The 20274-nt window shown below is 43.9% G+C and overlaps 1 protein-coding gene across 1 annotated transcript; it reads right to left on the bottom strand.

The window, feature by feature from the left end:
- Window positions 1–8255: 8255 nt before the first annotated feature.
- On the bottom strand, window positions 8256–16496 carry LOC127033660 (transmembrane protein 45B-like). Its single transcript, XM_050921749.1, has 5 exons — window positions 16311–16496; window positions 15238–15450; window positions 12928–13112; window positions 11533–11678; window positions 8256–8949 (listed from the first exon to the last, which is right to left on the bottom strand). The coding sequence occupies exons 1-5, from the start codon at window positions 16492–16494 to the stop codon at window positions 8832–8834; spliced, it is 846 nt and encodes a 281-aa protein (XP_050777706.1). The 5' UTR covers window positions 16495–16496; the 3' UTR covers window positions 8256–8831.
- Window positions 16497–20274: the final 3778 nt, after the last annotated feature.

Below are 20274 nucleotides of genomic sequence, written 5' to 3'. Positions count from 1 at the left end.
CTCATGAGTATAACATCACAAGTAAACACAAACTGCTCCTTTAAGCTCTTTTCCGACCCCTCAAAGTCTTTATGGACTGCATATAGAAAGGTTGTAAGCACCTCAGGGCAAAAACCTTGTCTTATTGTCTATTTACAGAGCATCACACCCCTCTATGGTGTTTTAATACAAACCAGCGTGGTGATATGCTTCTCAGGCTTTTGTTTAGGACCATAAGTGAGATCTAACCAGAGACCAGGAGGCTTACAAATGAGTTGGTTGATGAAGTGCACTGCACCCGCATGCCATGCGTTAGTGCATTTTTCAGTGCAATCCAAGTACGGACAGTCAGGAAAGCCTCCCACCCAATGTAAAATACCCAAAGCAATACTTCCCTACTAACACTGGGCCGCCTCGTACCAATGGCTATTACCTCAGATAGTTTTGGAATGATATCAGTGTCAGGTTCTGAGGAAGCACCTTTCTCTCACAAGTGCTTGTTCAATTATTAGTGGTCTGTGCCTATTCTTGGGAGTGGGAGGGGCGTGGGGAAGATGGGGTTGGTGGTGGCAGAGAAAGGTGAGGGTAACAAAGCGACTTCACAGAAGTTGGTCCAGTAGAAGTTGTTACCTCATCCACCTTGTGTCTCTAATATCCTGGGTCTCACACAGCTACACCACCACTGCAAACACCGCTGAGCACAGCCAAGGAAGAGGTCACCTCTGTCACTTCACTGCCGCACCAGCGTACAGGGACACTAGCACAGTCAGCACCCCAGTTGCTAAGCAACACAGCTGGGAGATGGAAAGCATTCACCTCTGCTTTCATGACCGTTGACAGGGACTAGCATCAGCAGAGGCCATCCGGGACTAATCAAGGAAACCCAGTTGGTGAGGCTGGAAGGAGGGCTGGGAAGGAGAGACTTTGAGCTGTCGAACTGGGTGGAGAGGACAGCAAACATCACTGAGGCAATTATCCTACCCACGAGGAAAGGCAGAAGCAGGGGCAGGTGTCTCAGGCAAACAGCAGCAGTGGAAGAAGGTCCCTGCCTCGCATGGAGGGGAGCGCCACATCTTCCAATCTCTATTCCCAGCTGTGAGGGAAAAAAAGACGTGAGCGAGACAGTTCAGGCCACGATGAATTCTCTGTACAAAAGAGGCCGGCCAGCTCTTTTAGCCTGAACTGGAGAGAAACCCAGCATGGCAGAGTGAGGCAGGTGAAAGAAAGGGGTGGGGGGGTGGGATTTAACAAGAAGCCTGAAGAAGAAAACAAAAACAAAAAACCCAACCCTCAATCCTGCACATGGTTTCACCCAGGCTTAGCCTTTAAGACCCTGAGAGAGAGAGCTGGCCTGGCATCCCCAGCATAGAGAACATACAACTTGGAGACTCGGGTGTGGAGAGGCTCGTGTGGAAAGGGATCCTTTCCCAGCCCTGCTATTTGGCACGAGGGGCCTGCCAGTTTCCCCTCAGAGGTGCCTCATCCTGCCTATGGACCTGAACACTCATCACCGATCAATGTCGCTATCAGTGACACCATGCCAGGTACGGTACTACCGGTGGTGGCAGCGAGACTGCCTGGGGAGAGCTCCATTCCTGCCCACGCCTTAAACAACAAACCAATTTTGACTAAAAAATTGCCAGTGAGAGAATCCCCTATTGTCCTTGATGGGTTGCCCCAGGGTTGAATTGCCCTCAGTGTTAAAAATTTACACCTTATTTCTGACCTGAATGTGTCTAGCTTCAGCTTCCAGCCATTGGACTGTGATATACATTTCTCTGCTAAATTAAAGAGTCTCGGTCCTGTCTCTCACTTCCTTAGTGCTTTCCAGCTGTCAATCTCAAGCCCATTGTAAAAAAAAACCATTAAATTAATTAACCATCAACCTCCCCTCCCTGGAAAGCAGGTGGGACCTAACGCCATTTCACTGGTGGTAAAATTGATGTTTAGCCACTACTAGGGAAATGTAAGTGGAAGACTTAAGAGCTGGAAGGAAAGAAGATGCAATAAGCAGCAGTCAGCTGGCAAATTGACACTTTCAGGTGTAAGGTTCTTGTCTCTGCCAAATGTAAAGGGCCAGTGATGAGCAAAGCCTGCTGGGATAGGTTTCCATAAAAGGGTGACTCTACAATGGTGTGTTTCAATCAGCTGTAAAGACAGAAGTGGTCAAGTTTCTACTTTCCTTTGTGGGAAAGAGACCTGACTGAAGGACTTACCCAGGCTGAGGCAAGGTGTATGAAATGGCTCCATTTTTAAAAAAAAAAAAAAACAAAAAAAAGGATGTTTTTATTACAAAAATCAAAGTGAAGTTTTGACAACAGCTTGGTAACATGGAGGTGGACAATACCGCCACTATATTGTGCCTGGAGATATTAATGTACATGTCCCTGGTCCTAGACTGGTCAGTAACAGAACTGGGAATAGAGAAACCAGAAGCTGAATCCACTCAAGTTTTATGCTGAGCTCAATTCTCCTCCCCATCCTACCCTTGTGAGATGACCATACTTGAAGTTAATGAAAAAAAATTGTGATAATGTTTGCCTACTTCACAGGGGAATTGGGAGGCTGATTTAATTAAAGGCTTAATTAAAGGTTAATTAAATGGCTTGAGTTCTGGAGATGGAAGGTTGCTAGGGAAGTGTGAAGTATTATTATTGCCTCTCAAACTGGCAATATAATCGGTGAAACAACTGGCATAAACGTGGGCAGGACTTGTTCTGCTTCCTACGCTTTGATTTCAATCTTGCGTAAAAGAGGCAGTGGAGGCAGGCGTTGGTGGATCCTATCTTTAGTTGAGGACATGAAATGAGTCCTGCATGGACTTTCTGTAGTAATATTAGACTTGGAGCAACAGCAGGTTTCTAACTTAATTCCCCCCTCTCTTTTTTTTTTTCAGGTTAATACTGTTAAGATTGAAAAAGTGAGTCAGACTTAAAGTTACTGGTATTATCTTAAGAATGATCAACAACATCCTCCAGCTCTATATTATCAGATTACTCATGTCCGCAACAGGCACCCGTAGTAGAAGCACCAGCCACCGCTCTGGAATGTGATCTTGCAGCAACCTCAAAGTAAGTCTACAGGAGTCTAAAAAGGGAGGAGCAGAGAAAGGATATTATCACATGTATTAAAGTCTGTGTCTGCGAAGGATAAATTAGCTACATAGATATTCCCATTAGAGAAGGAAAATCAGGCCATGTCTACACTACAAAATTATGCCAACTTAACTTACATCTGCATACAGCTACCTCCATTATTAAATCGCTTGTGTGTGCGCACACTTGGCTGCTTGTGCTGGCCACGCGTGTCCTCACCAGGAACTCTTGTATCGATTGTATTGTCAGTGTGGGGGCATTCTGGGGCAGCTCCTAAAAGCCAGTAACAGTCAATGTAAATAACACAGTGTTTACACTGACACTACATCAACCTAATAACTTTGATTGTGACTGTATGCTGCTCGGGAAGGTGGGGTCACTAAATCAGTGTAGAGAGGCACTTACATCAGCGGGAGCCAAATTTAAATGAAGACACTTTCACAGCTAGGTCGACACAAGGCAGCTCACATCAACTTAACAATGCAGTGTAGAACAGGCCTCAGGAATAAGAAAGCAGACATAAAATGTGGCTAATTGAAATGTTTGAAAGTATAATTAAAAATGTGGGTTTGTGTCTTATATATTTAAAATAAATTGTAAACAAAATAGTCGATCATAAGATTTCAAAGTAAGTGGCTGATGTTAGCATTTAAGCTGTGGAAACCAGTTAGTTCACTATTTACTTTAGTCATGTTTTGGGAATGGTATAAACAAAGCAGGCTGGATAAAGTTGTTTTGATTTGGACGATATTAGTTCCTTTCTGCAATAGCAGACCTGTGGCAGGGGAAACACCTGTAGGAATGTCTCCCCTTGGCTTTTGACCAATGTCAGCATCTGAGGTTCTGGATGCAATTAGGGAGATTAAGGTTCTGGATTGTGATTTGGACCCATGTTTTGGTGAGGTTTATCATGAAGAGAAACCATCAAAACCTCCCCTTTGATAAGGTAATGTAACAGCATGAACAATCAGACTCATGCTCCGGGAAACATCTCTTGATGTGGACATTTTTGCCAGGCATCTCCTTGTCTTTAATCTTAGCTTTTTTGGAGAAGACTGAGAAGGCTGTAGTGATATCAGCTCTGCTTCATTTTGGAGTCCTCAGATTTCCTTGATCCTCTACAGTCCAGAATTGGACCTGAGTGTAGTGCAGCCCAGAACTGGACCTGCACTAGTCAGTGGTTGATTATCTTCTGACAGATCAAAACATCTGTGGTGGTTTCTTCAGGCTCATTAGCTACCTTTCACAATGACAACATGTCTTTAGGGGCAAGTGGAGTCTCTGCAGGCTAGGCTAGATGGAGTCCACCGAGTGGTTTTGTTTTTTCCTAACACTTCCCATCAAGAGGAAAGTGCTACCTCCCCACCCCCCATTTCCAGTTTATACAAAGACTAGGGAAAATTGTGAGACAGATGGTTTGGGCTTGAGTGCTATTGTGATTAGGCCAAGTTGGCCTAAACACCAGGGATTGAACCAGAGCTAAAAACACGAACTGCTACAACTTGAGCTAAGTATCAGAGGGGTAGCCGTGTTAGTCTGGATCTGTAAAAGCAGCAAAGAATCCTGTGGCACCTTATAGACTAACGGACGTTTTGGAGCATGAGCTTTCGTGGGTGAGGAAGTGGGTATTCACCCATGAAAGCTCATGCTCCAAAACGTCTGTTAGTCTATAAGGTGCCACAGGATTCTTTGCAACTTGAGCTAAAGAGTCAAGGCTCTCCCTTTCTGCAGGCTGGGCACAGAGTGGGATCTGTAACACGATTACCAGTGAGGTACATTATTGTATGCTATGACATTCATCGCTATGTCTCCAGGTCATTGGATTCATGCAGTGTGAGGGTCACTCAGCTTTGTCAATAATTGTGTAGAGGATGGGGCTTGGAAGAAAGCGATCTGTTCAGATAAGACAAAGGTGATTTCAACAGGCATGGAAATAGCAGTTAAAGAGAAAGAGAAAATATTAGCCCCTTTAATTGAGATGGGGTGGGGGCAGAGAGCTCAATCTTAAAAAAAACAAAACCAAACCACTATTGATGGGATTTTGCAACCACAGGGGTCTGGCTGAATCAGTTAGCTGCTTCTGGGTGTCCAGAGAAGGGGATGAAAGGGGGGGAAGAAAAAGCACCGTTGGTCATTGTTTTGGCTTTTTGTGCTGAGCAGAAGTGGAGAGGGTCTTTTCAATATACTAGATTATTTCAAAGTGGGACCTTAGTTGAAATAAAATTTCCCACTCCCCTGGGAAAATTAGAATTCCCTTTTGAGAGGCTGTGTAACAGGCAATAGATGGGATTGCATATATTCTTTCTCCCATTGCTAATTCTTTCCTCCCCCTTTCCCAGTCACTAGATGTGAAGATACTTTGGAAGAAATATGCTTCACAGAGAGAAAACAAATTAACAAGCATTATACTAATGAATTTTAAGACGTTTTTAGAACTGAGGAGTCAATGAGGCAGAAGAGAAGTTATTCCAGATGGTAAGAACAGCCGAGGAAAAAGAAGCGCTTTGCTACAATTGTGACCAGATTGTGATAAGGGATAAAAAAAGATGCTAGATGAGAATAAGGGGTGACAGAAAAAGCAATTTATTTGATCGACAGCAGCATGTATGGCCCTGAAGAAATGGAGAAAGACCATTCTCACTTTAAGAAGCTCTCACAAAGAACAGAGCAAATCCAATGAATGTTTCAAAAACCAAGATCAATTTTGATGTTGATCCTATCTTAGGAAAATAGATTTCAATCATTTCTTTTGGGAGAGGTAGGGGGAGGAGAGATGCAAGGTGACTATCATCTAAAATCTTGAGTCATTTGTGCAGTATACACCACCACCTCCTCTTCTAACTTCTGCTGCCACCATCTGGTCATTTAATTTTTACATTTTTTAAATAAGCAGAAACCCTCTGCAGTGTCACCTCAGTTCTACTTATTGTTCAATTAAGCTTATTTTCACCCCTTTGCAATTTAGGAAATTCAGCTTGTCCCTATTTGGATATTGGCTTACTTACAATCAGAGAAGAAACAAAATTCTGAAAGATGCTCACAGCAAGTTTTGTGTCATTGTAAGGGGGAAGGAATGATGCAGCTTATTTAGGTAAAACATTCCAAATGCGTTATTGGGGGGAGGAAATGGTTTCTGAAAAATGCTTATTGTATAAAATAGTTCAAGTCCTTGCAGTTTGCTGTTCAGGCTCTTGTCAACTGGATTAATCTGGAGGAGATGTTATTTCTTGATTCTTTACACATCAATTCATTCATGCTTCTCCTAGTAGCATGCAAAATAAAGCTGTTCAGTAGAAGGAAGAAAAAATAAGAGAGTAGAAGAGAGAGTAGGAATGCAAGCATTCAGGTAAAGGTATGCTGTTAGTTTTTGCAACACTGTAAATTAGCAATAAGATTCCAATTCTAGACTCTTTAGACAGCATTAAAAAGTCTTCTCATCATGCACACACAAGTTCAATAGGGCATTAACATGCAAACCATGCCTTCCCTGGGTGCATAAACATACACCCACAGATAGATATAATTTGAACCTATTGTAAAATGAACAGGTGTTCAGTTAAGCCAGGACAAAAACAAAATCAATTCCCATTCTACTCCTAGCAGTTATTAAAACACACTGTAGTCTGTGACAGCAGAGCATCATTCATATCCAAGGATGTAAGGATTTGAACTTTGGATGTTTGCAATGCAAATATATATATTTTTAATTCTCCCTCAGCCTCCCCACAACCAGCGTCAGACCTTTCCAATCTGAAATAGGGAATGGCATTTCCAGTGTCTCTCTGGATCTAATTAACTGGCAAAGGCAGGTTGAAGAAAGACTAGAGCTTGGTCAGCAAGTTCTCTTAATGCCCTTGGCAGACGTTTCTCTTTGTTGTGTCAGAAGAGACCAGACACATAGCAGCTGCTGGTATAGGCGACGACTGAAAGTTCATTACAGTATCCTACTCACAGGGAAAATGACACTCTGCCTTTCCCTATGGCAGCCCAGAAAGGAACGCCTCGTTCTCTCAGAGCTAGAGGGAGGCACACAGGTAGGTGAGAGAAAAGTCAGATTATAAGAGACAAATGCCCCAATAATAAAATAGTGCAAGCCTCAGGGCCTGAAGATTCAGAGGGATGAAACTCTGCTCCCTCTAGAGAAGGGGGAAAGCCATCATTATTTACATTAATTATAATGTTGCTTACCCATAATTCCACATGAGTTTTGTTTCTGTGGTTGGAACTTATGTTTTGATTTTATAAATAAAAGGTTATTGCTGTATTCATTAAAGGACACAAGCATTGTGCAGTATATCCCTCGGCAGGAGTAGGTCACCTTGACCTTATGGGTAGTGGACTTCGGTTTTGGCGACAAAACTCAAGTTCAAGAAGGAAGGGTGGCAGAACCCTTTTCCTGGAGATAGAATCACTATCTCAGCAAGCAGGGACTCTGTCCAAGGGTTCAGTTTTACTCTGGATTCCCTACCTGGAGATTCAGTGACCTGTAAATTTACTGAACTGAGTCAGAGCCGACCAGCAGCATCACCCAGCTGATCTCTCAGCAGTGCCTGAACAGACCCACAGGGACTCACTGCTCAGCAACCCAGAAGACAGCTGATTTCACAGCACCCCCATCCACCAGGCTGGCACAAGCAGAGTGGATATTACAGCATTGGACTGGATATCTCCATATCTGCAGCGGGACCTGGCTCAGCAGCCCTTTCAGGGGATTATATGGCTCCTTAAAACACAAAACAAAAAACCTGCACAATCAATCATTGTTTGAGATCAGGAATGGGATTTAAGAAGCAGGAGAAGGAGGAATGTGTCTCAAAAGCAACCTTCATTGGGCACGAGAGCTAGACTCTAAATCAGCCTGTGCAGCACTGAGATGACACACACATATTTGTCCTATCCAACCTTTAGGAGTATGGTTTACATCTGTCAAAAACCTGAAGTTGCATTAAGATTGCCTCAGACTCTGGGATATCCATTAGCGACCTTGTTATTCCAATCTACTTTACCTGGGAGGCTTTTCTATACTTTGGTGATAGGCAGCAGTACAAAATCTGAAGATAGACAGGCCAAAGAGTAGGAAGGTAATTTTTAGTACCTGCTGTGCAGTACTCAGATTATAAACTGATGAATTATGGACACCTGGTCAAGTAGGATTTTTATTTCTTATCATTTTCAGTCTTTGTAAAGCTTGTCTCAAAAGTATAAAAAAGGACAAGTTGATAGACGTAGTACAAAATTTCAGTAGCGTACAATTGAACAATGACACTGCACATTCTTTGGCATTGGCCCGTGCTCTTCCTGCTTGGGGTGACCCTTCTGAATCCTTCACTCCACAAGGTATCACTAGAGTTATTGAAGCCCAGTCTGCAGGTTTTTCCAACTTGGACTATCAAAGGTCAGCCCTCAATTCACTCAGAAAATATGACTGGCAGGCTCTGGTCCATCACTATAGAGACAACATAGACCTGAGTTCCCATAAGCCAAACTGTCCTGACATTTGAATTTCTGCATTTGATTTTGCCATTAAATAAAATTGCTCAGAAGTAGGACATTATGCACCCATTTCAGATCCAAAGGGCTTCAGGGAATTTGCAGAAGGAGAGCAGAGATCACATCTTGAGTCTGTCCATGCTGTTCAGCAGTAAAATTGCAGGATCTTCCTTCTTGATATTCCAATATAAATATTACTCAGATTAAAAAAAATTTGATTCTCATAATCTTTAGGAAATAAGAGGCATCAGCCAACGTGCACTGTCCTCATTCCTCATCCAATCCATTTAAGAGGGAAACACGGGAGCTTGTGTCACTTTTCTGCTTCCGAACCCCAAGTCCAATATCTATTTCTCCAGTGTCTCTCTTACATCTTTGGATGCAGCTGTAACACACAAACAATAATAGTCATGGTTACTGAAACCCCCACCCACCAGTGCGGCCCTGAAGGCCACTAATCTTAGGGTGGCAGGATTACACACATGGGTAAGAATTTGTTTGCATGGGTTGCAGTGGTTTGTATTATTCTGTAATGTTGATTCATTTCTCTACTCTCCCCTGCATCAGGTTTTCCATGTGCTGTGACCCACAAAACAGGTGCTGAGGAGGAATGAAGGCGAAGCCTGGCTGAGCTGCATGAACTGGTGAGCAGCAACCCCCCTTTCCCAAATCCATTCCCTGTTGAAAGGGACCCCCACCACCCAGAAGAGACTTTCTGCCACTGAGCCTCACAACCTCCAGAAAGACCCCAGCCCCCTGTGTGATGCACTATAATATGAGGCCTCATATAGGGAGATGGGGGCTGTATAAGGTGTAGTTGCCTCTCTATAAGAAGCACCTTACCCTGTGCCCAGGAGGAAGAGATCCCTCACCCCCCCCCCATCTATCCTGGAATGACACCCCCCCACCAAGTGCTGTATAGGCAGATTTCACCTCTCACCCTATCCAGCTCCTTGTTTGATATTCCTGGAGAGTGGCCTCCAAAGGAAGACCCCCTACCCCAGAGTGCCCTAGGCATTATTTTAGGTAGTTCTGTGGCCTTTGTTATATAGGTGGGGCAGACCAGATGATCACAATGGTCCATTCCTGCCTTGAAATCGATCAGTCTCCTAATGCCAACTATCCAGGGGCTGCAGCAGGATTACAGGCATCTTATGGGGCTGGAATAGCAGGCCTGGTAATTCTGTAGCAGATCCTTGGGCCATTCCCTGCAAAGGGGTTGGCATGTGTGCCTATTGCTAACCTGTACAGAGAAAGCGACATCTGAGTGGCAGTGCTTGTGCTGTCAGAGGCTGATGCTTTCAGGGAACTGACAAAGCTACCTCATGCTAAGGGCAGGTGGTGGCAAGATGCCACACAGCCCTGGATACCCCCAGGGAGCTTCACAGTTGCACATTCCAAATGCTGCATTTAAGGTGGCCGTTGCAAAGCTTGCAAGTGCAAGATGCTCAGACAAATGGGCTTGTCCAGCGTGGCTGCATTAGCTTGGTGCAGCCATTAGTGGGATACCATATTCTATACATCAGTACAGATGGGATATGGTCATGTCATCTGTGATACAGTGAAATATTTCTCTGTGTGTATGGTGAGACGTGGGAGGAAGAATGCTCCCGGGCTGGAAGTCAGGAGACCATGTTTCTATTACAGAGCTCAGCCACAGATGTTGAGTGCAACAGCAGATACCTCATTTAGGGGTAAGTTTTCAGGAAGATGTTCCTCCTGTTGCAGGCACAAGTTTAAACACACTTTTGTGCTCCCAGTATTGAGCTGCAGACCCAAACTGGAATATTCCGAATCTCTACGTATTCGAGTACTGGCACAAATCTGAGGTTTAATAGTTCACGTGGGCATATTTTAAAGATATTTAGGGACCTACAGATGCTGATAGGCACCCAGCAGGATTTTCAAAGACACTTAGACACCTATCTGCAACTTTAGGCACCAATATACCTTTATTTGTACAAAATAAGGCTAGATTTGTAAAAATATAGCTGCATACAGCAGCTACAAAAAGGGAAGACAGGTGTTAACTAGGCTGGAAAAAAATATATACCCCTTAATCTCTTGTGGCTGTTTCGCAGTTTTGTCAACTCTCATGATTTTATCACAGGTCTTGTGGTAATTCATGTTTTTCTTTAAACCCCAGCTGCTGGAGTGAATATATGAGATTCCCATCTTTTATTTTAAAAAAAAAAAACGTTTCTAGCCTGTGACACTTTGGACAACTCAAGTTTCTTTGTGCATCAGTTCCCCATCTGTAAAATGGAGATGAAAGTACTTCCCTATCTCATCGGAGCATTGTCCTGTTAAAGACAGACTGTGTGGCACTCAAGTATTACAGTGCTGCGGCCTGACAAATATTTAAGACAGATGGATAGCCCTTCTGGTAGCATGGAAAGCTCACCCTGTACCAGTAAAGCTCAGAAACCAGGAAGCCTTAAAAAGAAACCTCCCAGCCTTTTTTTTTTTTAAATAATGAGAATTTTTAAAGTTAATCTCATTTTCTGGAGTCTAAGTACTTTTTATATTTTTTAATATTTGGGGTTGGCACTATTTTGGTCTGCACTCTAGACAAAGGTTCTGTGAATCTAAGTTCATTGCTGTTTTAAAGTGCTTTGAAATCCTTAGAATGAAATCAACATTGCAATGCCAAGTGTTATATATTTCCAGCAATATTTTGACTGATTCTTTTATACATTTTTTAAAATTAAACCTTCACTGTCAATTGCCAGCCAGCACCCAAGTGCAAAGAAATAAAGGTTAAGACTTCAAGAAGCAACTTAGAGGCTTGCTGACATTGCTTTGAATCTGTTCATTTGGCAAGTGAAGGATACGCCTCTTGCATGCCCTGAAATTTAAAGCCGTTTGACAACAGTAACTCAACCATGACTTTGTACTGTAGGTCATGATATGAGCCATTCTGCATCAGGCCCCAGTCGTCTCCCCTGCCCTCCCACCGCTAACATACCAGTAAGTGAGAGCGTAGTTGGCAATCATGATGAGAATAGCAGCCGCGTAGTGCCAGAAGAAGCACATGGTGACAAACATGATGTTGTCATGGTCATCCTCATCCCAGGCTGGGCCTCCCCGGGGTGGGAACAGCACAAACCCAACCTGGTTAGAATAAAATGATTTGTTACCTTTGAGGGGGAAGGGGAAAAAAAAAGTGGATGCCTGACCCTCTAACATCGCTTTACTTCACCTTCATTATTATAATGCTTTACTCACTAATGGCATGGCCTGACCCCCACTCATGCACAAGGCTAGACTTGCATTTCAAGCTCAGAAGACCTGAGTTCAAGTCCCATCTTTGCCACAAATTTGCTATGTGGCCTTGGGCAACTCACTTAAAATATTTGTTCCTCAGTTTCCCCATGGGCAAAATGGGAATGATAATACTCCCTGATTTCTGAGGAGCAATGTGAAGATAAGTTATGGTGCCCAAGGTGCTCAGATACTATGGTGAAGATCACCAAAGAAAAGTGTGTATAGCAATAAACACCACACTGGGAAGCAGAAGGCTCTGGGCTCACTATCAAATCACCATCCTTATCAATTAACCAGCTTACTAGAACTGCTTGGCAAACTTTTGTTTTACATTTGATTTTGTTAGAAAGGAGGTTCCCTATCCTGAATCAAAGTGAAGAGAGCAGTTACACATGAAGAAAGAGAACGTGACCAATTATCTTGTGTTCTATTTAGTTCTAAAGATACATATTCAACCCTTTGGTACTGTTGATGCTGAACCATCCTTAGGGGAGTTTCCATAACATGCATCTGAAATTCATTAGCATACCACACGGCAATTACTTAATCCACATACAGTTCTAGAACGGCTATTCCTTCCCACTAAACTGAAGGGAATATTGTGGGGCCCCACGATGTGCAAAAAACATGAAAGAACAATATCTAGAGTACATGGCTAGGAGATAGGTGACCAGACAGCAAGTGTGAAAAATTGAGACAGAGGGTGGAGGGTAATAGGAGCCTATATAAGAAAAAGACCCCAAAATCGGGACTGTCCTTATAAAATCGGGACATCTGGTCACGCTACTAGGAGAGCATGGCAAAAAGTCTTGATCACAGGAGGTAATTTCTCTCTCTCTTTATTTAAAAAGAACAAGTGAACAAAGAAAATCAGTTATTTCACGATCAATGGTCATAGTAAAGGACCTGGGACTAGTAGGTTTCCAGGACAATTGTTCATAGATGGGTTTTGAAGTATTTACCAAGTAAACACGGAAAGATATTCCTTTAATGACAACTTATTTGTATGTACAGTGATGTACATCCCTCCCCCACATCATGTTTCCCCCAATGCCTAGTCCTAGAACAAAGCTGAAGGTGTTGAACCAGAACTGACCTGCCAAAACCAGGTTCCCTGCAGAATGGTAAGGCTAGCTCTGAAGAGCTCCAAGACAATGTTGTCACGGTGGAAGACTTCCAGTAGGATGCTGAAGGCCCCACCGAACACAGCGATGAGCAGCAGGGAGTGGATGTGCATATCTAGCATGGGGCGGTGAAGGACGTGATAATAAAAGAGAAAACCTGTCGAAATTCATATCAAATCCAGAGCGACATTGTTAGTAAGGAACGTATAGATTTTGCATTGCAGTTTTCATACAATAAATAAATCAGTCTCAAAGTGCTTGGCAAAAAGAGGCCAGTACCATTCCATTATCTCCATTTTTCAGATGGGGAAACTGAAGCACGTGGAAGTGAATTTGCCCATGGTCACCCAGGAGAGCAGAGGCAGGCTGGAAATAGAACCCAGGTCTTCCAGGTCCCCATCCTGTGATAGTCTTGCTGGTGATGTGTGAGCCAGATCCTAATAGGTTTCAGCTGCAGATCTCTGCAGCAAAGCTCGCTGTCCCCCCACTCCCACTGCACACATGTGCATGAGCACACATGTGAGTTTATGGCACTGCCAGGTAAAAAAGAAATCTTAACATATTAACTGAGCCAAGTTGTCATGGAACCCCATCAGGCCAATTTTCCCAATTATAGCCTGTATGTCAAGGCGACAAGAAGTTGGCTCAAAGCCTTTGAGCACAGCGTACAGACAGCTGAAGCAGCAATCCCTGTTTGAAGGTGCTAGGTCAACTCCCATCACCACCAGCAGTCCCTCCTTTCACTACTGAGTTTTTGCTATCTACTGTACTTCATTAGTTTAACGTTCACTATTTCCTCCAGGAGCTTGCAAATGGAGATTAGCATGGACAGTGTCCTTTTAAATCCTGACTTTGCAAACGATCATTTCAGTGTCTGAGTAGTTCCACGTCAAAAATCATTGCTATCTATCCCCCCCGCACACCCACCCCCAAAATCTCTGTTCTGCATTCTTTAAAGTCATGGGAATAGGAAGAGGAAAAGAATCTCGAGATGTTCCTAGACACAGTGGATTCACTACCAACAGGAACTCCATTCGCACATGGCCATTGGCTTGCCCTGTTCAAGTCAAATGAAGCCTGAAATCCTGGCTCTGTACGTCCAAGATGGTCAGAACAGAGAATGATATTCACAATGTGTTCATCTGAAGCCAGTGCATTGGCCACTTGGATTTGACAGGAGAGATGAAAGCAGGCAAGATCGACGCTGCCTACAGTGGAATTAATTGCTCTCTGGTGGTACACATGACACAAGGACAAAGCTCTATAGATGTGAGGCAAGAGTAGAATCTACCAGATATTTACGGTAACAAGGAACTTCAGCCTGCTGCTTCATATCACAAAACCATTGTCATCTGAGGAATCCATGCCAGCCTATGGCAAGTATTGTATAGTTTTAAAGCTTGTTAGTAATCATGAGGCAAGTTGCTCTTGAAATAATGGCAGGATCTTTAGCCTTATCTGTATCAGTTACCTTATACTCCCTTATCTCAATACAAAGAGCTCACCTTCCTGATGTTCATTGTTGGTCATCAGACAGGCCCTCGCTTTCGTGACAGTGCAAGAAGTGACTGGCCCACTCCCTGTTGTGATAATAGCGTGACACATCCTGATCCCCGCTCTATAGCCACTTAACGGTTTCAGTCTTCAACTCTATCTACTTCCATCTGACGTGAATTCAGCTAGGAAACCTGAAATCTCCTATGGTCTTCAAACCTCCTCATAGTTTGAGACACAAAGAAATTCCCTTTCACTGCAGAAAAAAGTTCTGGTACAATAAAGCCAGATTGAGGCCTCCTCTGATTTAGATGAGGTGGCTGCCCCTTGCCTCTCATTAGAGGTGGACTTTAAGTAACACCTCATGCCCCAACACGCCCCATTTTTGCTGAGGTTCAGAACGTGGAAAGATCCAGTGTCTCTCGGCAACTCATCATTAATCCTTCTTTCATGATACTTCATGTATTTTGTTTCTATGATATCCCCAAACTTTCTTCCTGAACCCAGCTGCTTCCAACAACATCTTGAGATGTTTCCAGCCATTTCAGAATCCAGTTAAACAAGTTTATTCCAGTGATTTTTTGTGTAGTTCCTCCAGTCTCTTAACTGTTTTTTCCCTCAGCACATTAGCAGGTTTTACAATCTAGTTATCATCCTAGTGGTAGACTTTCAAAGCTGTCTAGTACATCCATATCCCCAACTCCCATGAGGTTCAATGGGTATCTGTCAAAATCCTCTGAGCAGCTTTGAGAATCTCAGCCCTAGCCGTTTGCCACCAGGCTACTAACCTTCAACAAACACAGCCACAGACAGCATGAGGCGATCCAATCCCAGGGGCAACTTGAGCGGGGAGTAAGTGAGCACATCCACCACACCTGAGAGTCCATAGAACAGGTACATGGTCGTGTGCTGCCAGTTCATCAACTTAACCCAGCTGCGTTCTTCACCACTGTAGAGATACAAGTGAGGGCCATCGGGGACAAACTGCTCAGCCAGCATCCCTGGACGGAGACAAATAGAGGGTTACATGTCCTGTTTTTTAAAAACAGAGGGAAATCCAAAACCAAGAAAAGGAAATACTCTTTTACACAAGTGATTAGACTGTGGAACTCAATGCCAGAGGAAATCACTAAGAACAAGAATGTAACAAGATTAAAAAAGGAAATGGATATTTATTTGGATATCCAGTTATCATAATTAGTGACAATAAAATTTTTGAAAGGAAGATTCAAGTTTGTGCTTTACAGCTTAAATTAATCTCTCTTAGAAACCAAGGTGAGACATATCTTGGGGTCATATTATTCCACATCTGCCTACTGCAGAGCTCTTGCACTATTCTCTGGCACATCTGGTTCTGGCTATTGTTGGAGACAGGACACTGGACAAGATGGACTCATAGTCTGATCCAGTCTGGCAACGTCTATGAGGAACAGATTTGAAGACAGAGCATTCTCCAGGCTGGAGAGAATGAAAAAGCCCTGGTAGAGTTTGTCTCTGTTTGCCAGAAGCTGGGAGTGGGCAAGAGGAGATGGATCACTTGATGATTACCTGTTCTTGGGCAGCTGGCATTGGCCACTGTCAGAAGACAGGATACCGGGCTAGATGGACCTTTGTTGTGACCCAGCATGGCCGTGCTTATGTTCTTATGCTTCATGTCACCCATTGGAGACACTTGGTAGTGTGCAGTTCATTGGACCATGTTTATAATATTGTACATGTAGGATAATTTTTACCCTTACTTTTGATGAAATTAAGGGGCTGTAGGGTGGGTGAAAAGGCCAGAGTTTCTACAGTAAGACAATAATTGTAGCATGGTGAATAGTCTTGGGTGGTTGGCGATGCTCACTGTTCTAATCCTTACCTATCAGGGCAAAGATGATTTTGGCTGCTCCTTCAATGACATCCAAGCGTTGGTAACAGTGGTTTCTATGGGACTTTTTATTCACCTTCTCGTTGAAGTATCTCAGGGGGTATTTCACAGACCACCAGAGGCCAAAGAGCAGGAAGAAGCTGCCTGGGAGAGCATGACCTTTGAAATTTGCCATCACGATCTTCCTTGCGCTAAAAGGCAAGGAAATAAAAGGTCATTGAGAGAAGGGCTTTTACAATCTCCCTAACAATGCAAATAAGCCTTGCCCATGGGGCATGACCACAGCTAGCTCAGGAAGAGAGATCAGTGAAGAGAACAAAAACAAAGTTTTTTTGCATTTATTTCAAGATCATTTTACAACCCATATATTTGCTTTTCACATTGTCATTTTAAGAGGTAGTGGCATGGCAGATACGTTAAGCAGATTCCCCAACCAAGAGCAGTCACTAAACAATAACACCATGACTTGCCAGCAGTGCTCCTACCGAAGAAGAGAAGAGTGCCTCCCTCTCGCTCAGCTACCAGAACTAGGCTAGTCTTTACCAAGATACCGATCACACACTGTATATCATGGTCAGAGATGCAGAACCATTTGCAGAGGGATTTCGGGCCCTGTGACTCTGGAACCAAGAGGAAAATAATCCCCTTTGAAACTGAGTAATATCCCTTCAGCGGAAGCATTAAAAACAAAACAAAAAACAGTTAGAATGAACCTTCTATACATGTAGCATGGGCAGAGATTAGCATGAAGCTATCTAGAGGCTCCACCAGGTATATTGGACCTGTGAGCTCTGAATAATTGTGGACTGCAAAGCACTGTACAGATCCAGACAAGCTTCTGATCTTTGTGGTGTACGTGCACCTGTGCAGGCAATGGAGCAAGTGCATCACTGCAAGAGGATAGAGCATGCAGAAAGTTGAAACCAGCTATCTTGTTGGTAGTCCTGGGAATCCACAGCACATCCAAACTGCCTGGCAGGCAATGATGTCACTCCCCACTGTATTGTGCCTTAAGGACAAGAGAAGCATTTCATCATTTTGCTGGTCTGTGTTTGAACTTGACATTAGTTCTTGAAGTCTATTTTGAAGGATGGTTGCAGGCAAGGATGAAGCTCTAGGGTGGAGCGGCCAAATTAGTAGGGTACTGTGGTAGATTTGCAAAAGCTTCAAAGGGGAAATGCGCAGGGGTAAGGAAAGCATGACAATGCATTCATTGGCAATAAACCCTTCTGGACAACATATTCATCCAAACCCACTGCCTCTGATTCAGTTTGTGGCTTTTGCAAATAACAATACATACATATCACTGTAACTCTAGCCAATGCCATGAATGCTGGCCAAACATAGGCTTCTTGCTGAAATCTGACCCACCTTCGCCAGCCAGCATTGTGCTCCCTCTGTTCTTTGGATGGAGTGGCACAGACCTAGCTAGGAGGGTGGGAGAAGGAAGGAACATTGGGGAATGACCACTGGGTAGGTGGCTGACAGACAAGGCTAGCCCCGTGCTGCACAAATGACCTTACACATACTCTGGAACTGGTGAGCAATTTCTGGAAAGGTTGCAAAGAAGCAGTCCACCAGCAATCTAAACAGAGACCCGAGTTCATGTCTTCAGTGTGCTCCACTCTTTGTGCTGGCTGCTGATTCAATTCCAGATCCATTTCAAAGCTTTTGCCCTTATCTATAGATCTCTAAATTGGCTAGAAAGACCTGGCTGTGTCAGAGAGTGTCTCTGTCTAGTCACACCCCACCATGGCCACTTAGTTCAATGCAGTAGTACAGCTGCTGGAGCCTGGGCTCTGATTAACTTTCTCATCAAAGACCCCAAAACTATTGAAGTTGCTGACACCAGAGAGCAAGCTGAGCCTGAATCTTGCATCCTTCAAGGTACATTGCAAGACTCATCGGTTTCCTTGGGTCTTCTAATATACAAGCTGCAGATTGACTGCAACGATTTACTACTGGAAATAAACCACCTAGGACTTCTGTTAATTAAATTATCTAAACTGAGGGGACAAACTGGGTCTTTACATGGAAGGAAGGAACAGATGTTACACAATGGCAGATAGATGTGACAATGATGGAGCTCTGAGAAATGCCACCTATGGTGCAAGCAGGGTATGAGATTAATCCAGTGTTCCTTCCCTCTGCCTCCATCCAGGGTGGGAGCACGAAGGTGAATACTACATGGGAGTGGCTCATTTCACAAACTACCCACAGCCTGCCCTGGAGGCGTTTGGCATTGACCTCAGCACGGCACTGAGGCCATCCTGACATACCTGCTTTTATTGGCTCCCTGGAATAATCAGTGGCCACAAAGAGACAAGAAGTTTTGACAGATGCCAGTGGGAGTACAGGGCCAGCAACTTTTCTGTTACAAAAGAAAGGAAGATGCTGGCTGAAAGCAGCCTGAGCAGAAAGGGCCTATGGGGAAGATAAAGAGATGGGTCCTTTGTATAAAAAGGCAGTGGCCACCAACTCCTCCTGCTGATGAGTGAACTTCAAAATGGTCCTGAGCCTCAGCAGACCCAAGGGAATTAACAAGGCTGGACAGATCCCTTGCAAGAATGGCCTCTGTTATTCTGAGCTTTTGGCTCTTAGTCCTTGATGAGTGAAACTAGGAAGCACAGAGGTGAAGTTACACATTTAAATTAAACCTTCCAAAAGGTACACATTGGATCTTATTTGGCCTGGTTACTGTATTTCAAAACTGTCACCCTGGGTCCTCCACACAACCCAGACCAGCTCATGAAGCACATCTGTCACTTATAATCCCAAACCTGTTACTCGTTTCACCCCTCCTTTTATCTCTCTTCTGTGACAGTTTCAGGGCAAATGCATCAGCATTCCCCCTCCACTGACTCTTGAGGCTTCCTGCTTAAAGTTTCAGGCTCCCAGCTGTCATCTCTCTGGGGCAGAGACCTGAGTCTCACTGACTCCTGACAAGGAATTTTAAGACTGCACAGCTCCCTGGATTGGCACTGTGATATCCCCAACAACCCAGACTGCCTAACCAGGTCAGCATCTGCTCTTTGCTTTCTCTCCAAATGCTATGACCAGTATATAACCTGCAGTTACAGCTCCATCGAAGCAAGCACTTTTATAAGAGATTGGTTAGGAACAGAAGAAGAATGAGAGCAAAGTTGTGAATAGAAAGGTGACTGCTCTTTAAGGTAAAGGCAAGTCTGAACTTGCTGCATGAGTTGAAGACAGCAAAGAGATGCAAAGAAACACCAGCAGTCTGAGCATCTCGGGGGAGGAGGGGGCACGGAGTGGGGAGAGAGATGATTTTGACAGTAGCATTTTGGATAGACTCCAGTGGGCACAAGATGGGATATGGAGAGTCCAGAGAAGAGGCAGTTGCAGTAGTCAAAGCAAGAGATGAACAAGGGTAGGGGTTTGTCATGGTATAATTCCCCACTCTGAACCTTAGCGTCCAAAAGATGGGGTACCAGTATGAATTCCTCTAAGCTCAATTACCAGCTTAGTACTTGTAGCACTGCCACCAACCAGGAATTCCAGTGCCTGGTATACTCTGGTCCCCCCAAAACCTTGCCCAGGGACCCCCAAGACCCAGTCCCTCTGGATCTTTACACAAGGAAAGTAAACCCTTTCCCTCACCATTGCCTCTCCCAGGCTTCCTCTCCCTGGGTTACCCTGGAAGATCACTGTGATTCAAACTCCTTGAATCTTAAAACAGAGAGGAAAATTCACCTTCCCCGCTCCTTCTCTCTCCTCCTCGCAGACTCTCCCTGAGAGAGAAAGTAATCCTAACACAGAGAGAAATTAACCTCTCTTTCCCCCTTTCCTCCTTTCTCCCCACCAATTCCCTGGTGGATCCAGACCCAGTTCCCTGGGGTCTCACCAGAATAAAAAAACAATCAGGTTCTTAAACAAGAAAAGCTTTTAATTAAAGAAAGAAAAACAGTAAAAATTATCTTTGTAAATTTAAGAT

Source organism: Gopherus flavomarginatus, chromosome 13, assembly GCF_025201925.1.
Source record: "Gopherus flavomarginatus isolate rGopFla2 chromosome 13, rGopFla2.mat.asm, whole genome shotgun sequence".
Lineage (NCBI taxonomy): Eukaryota > Metazoa > Chordata > Testudines > Testudinidae > Gopherus > Gopherus flavomarginatus.
The sequence above is the reverse complement of the archived record's forward strand: the minus strand, read 5'-3'. Positions and strand labels throughout refer to the sequence as shown.

Bases quoted from the DNA above. Each gene is read 5' to 3' on its own strand.
- LOC127033660 (XM_050921749.1), bottom strand. From the start codon at position 16,494: ATGGCAAATTTCAAAGGTCATGCTCTCCCAGGCAGCTTCTTCCTGCTC. The intron at 13,113-15,237 runs GTTAGTAGCCTG...GAATTTCGACAG, and splicing joins TGTGGCTGTGTTTGTTGAAG to GTTTTCTCTTTTATTATCAC. The intron at 11,679-12,927 runs GTCAGTTCTGGT...TATTCTAACCAG, and splicing joins AGGGAACCTGGTTTTGGCAG to GTTGGGTTTGTGCTGTTCCC.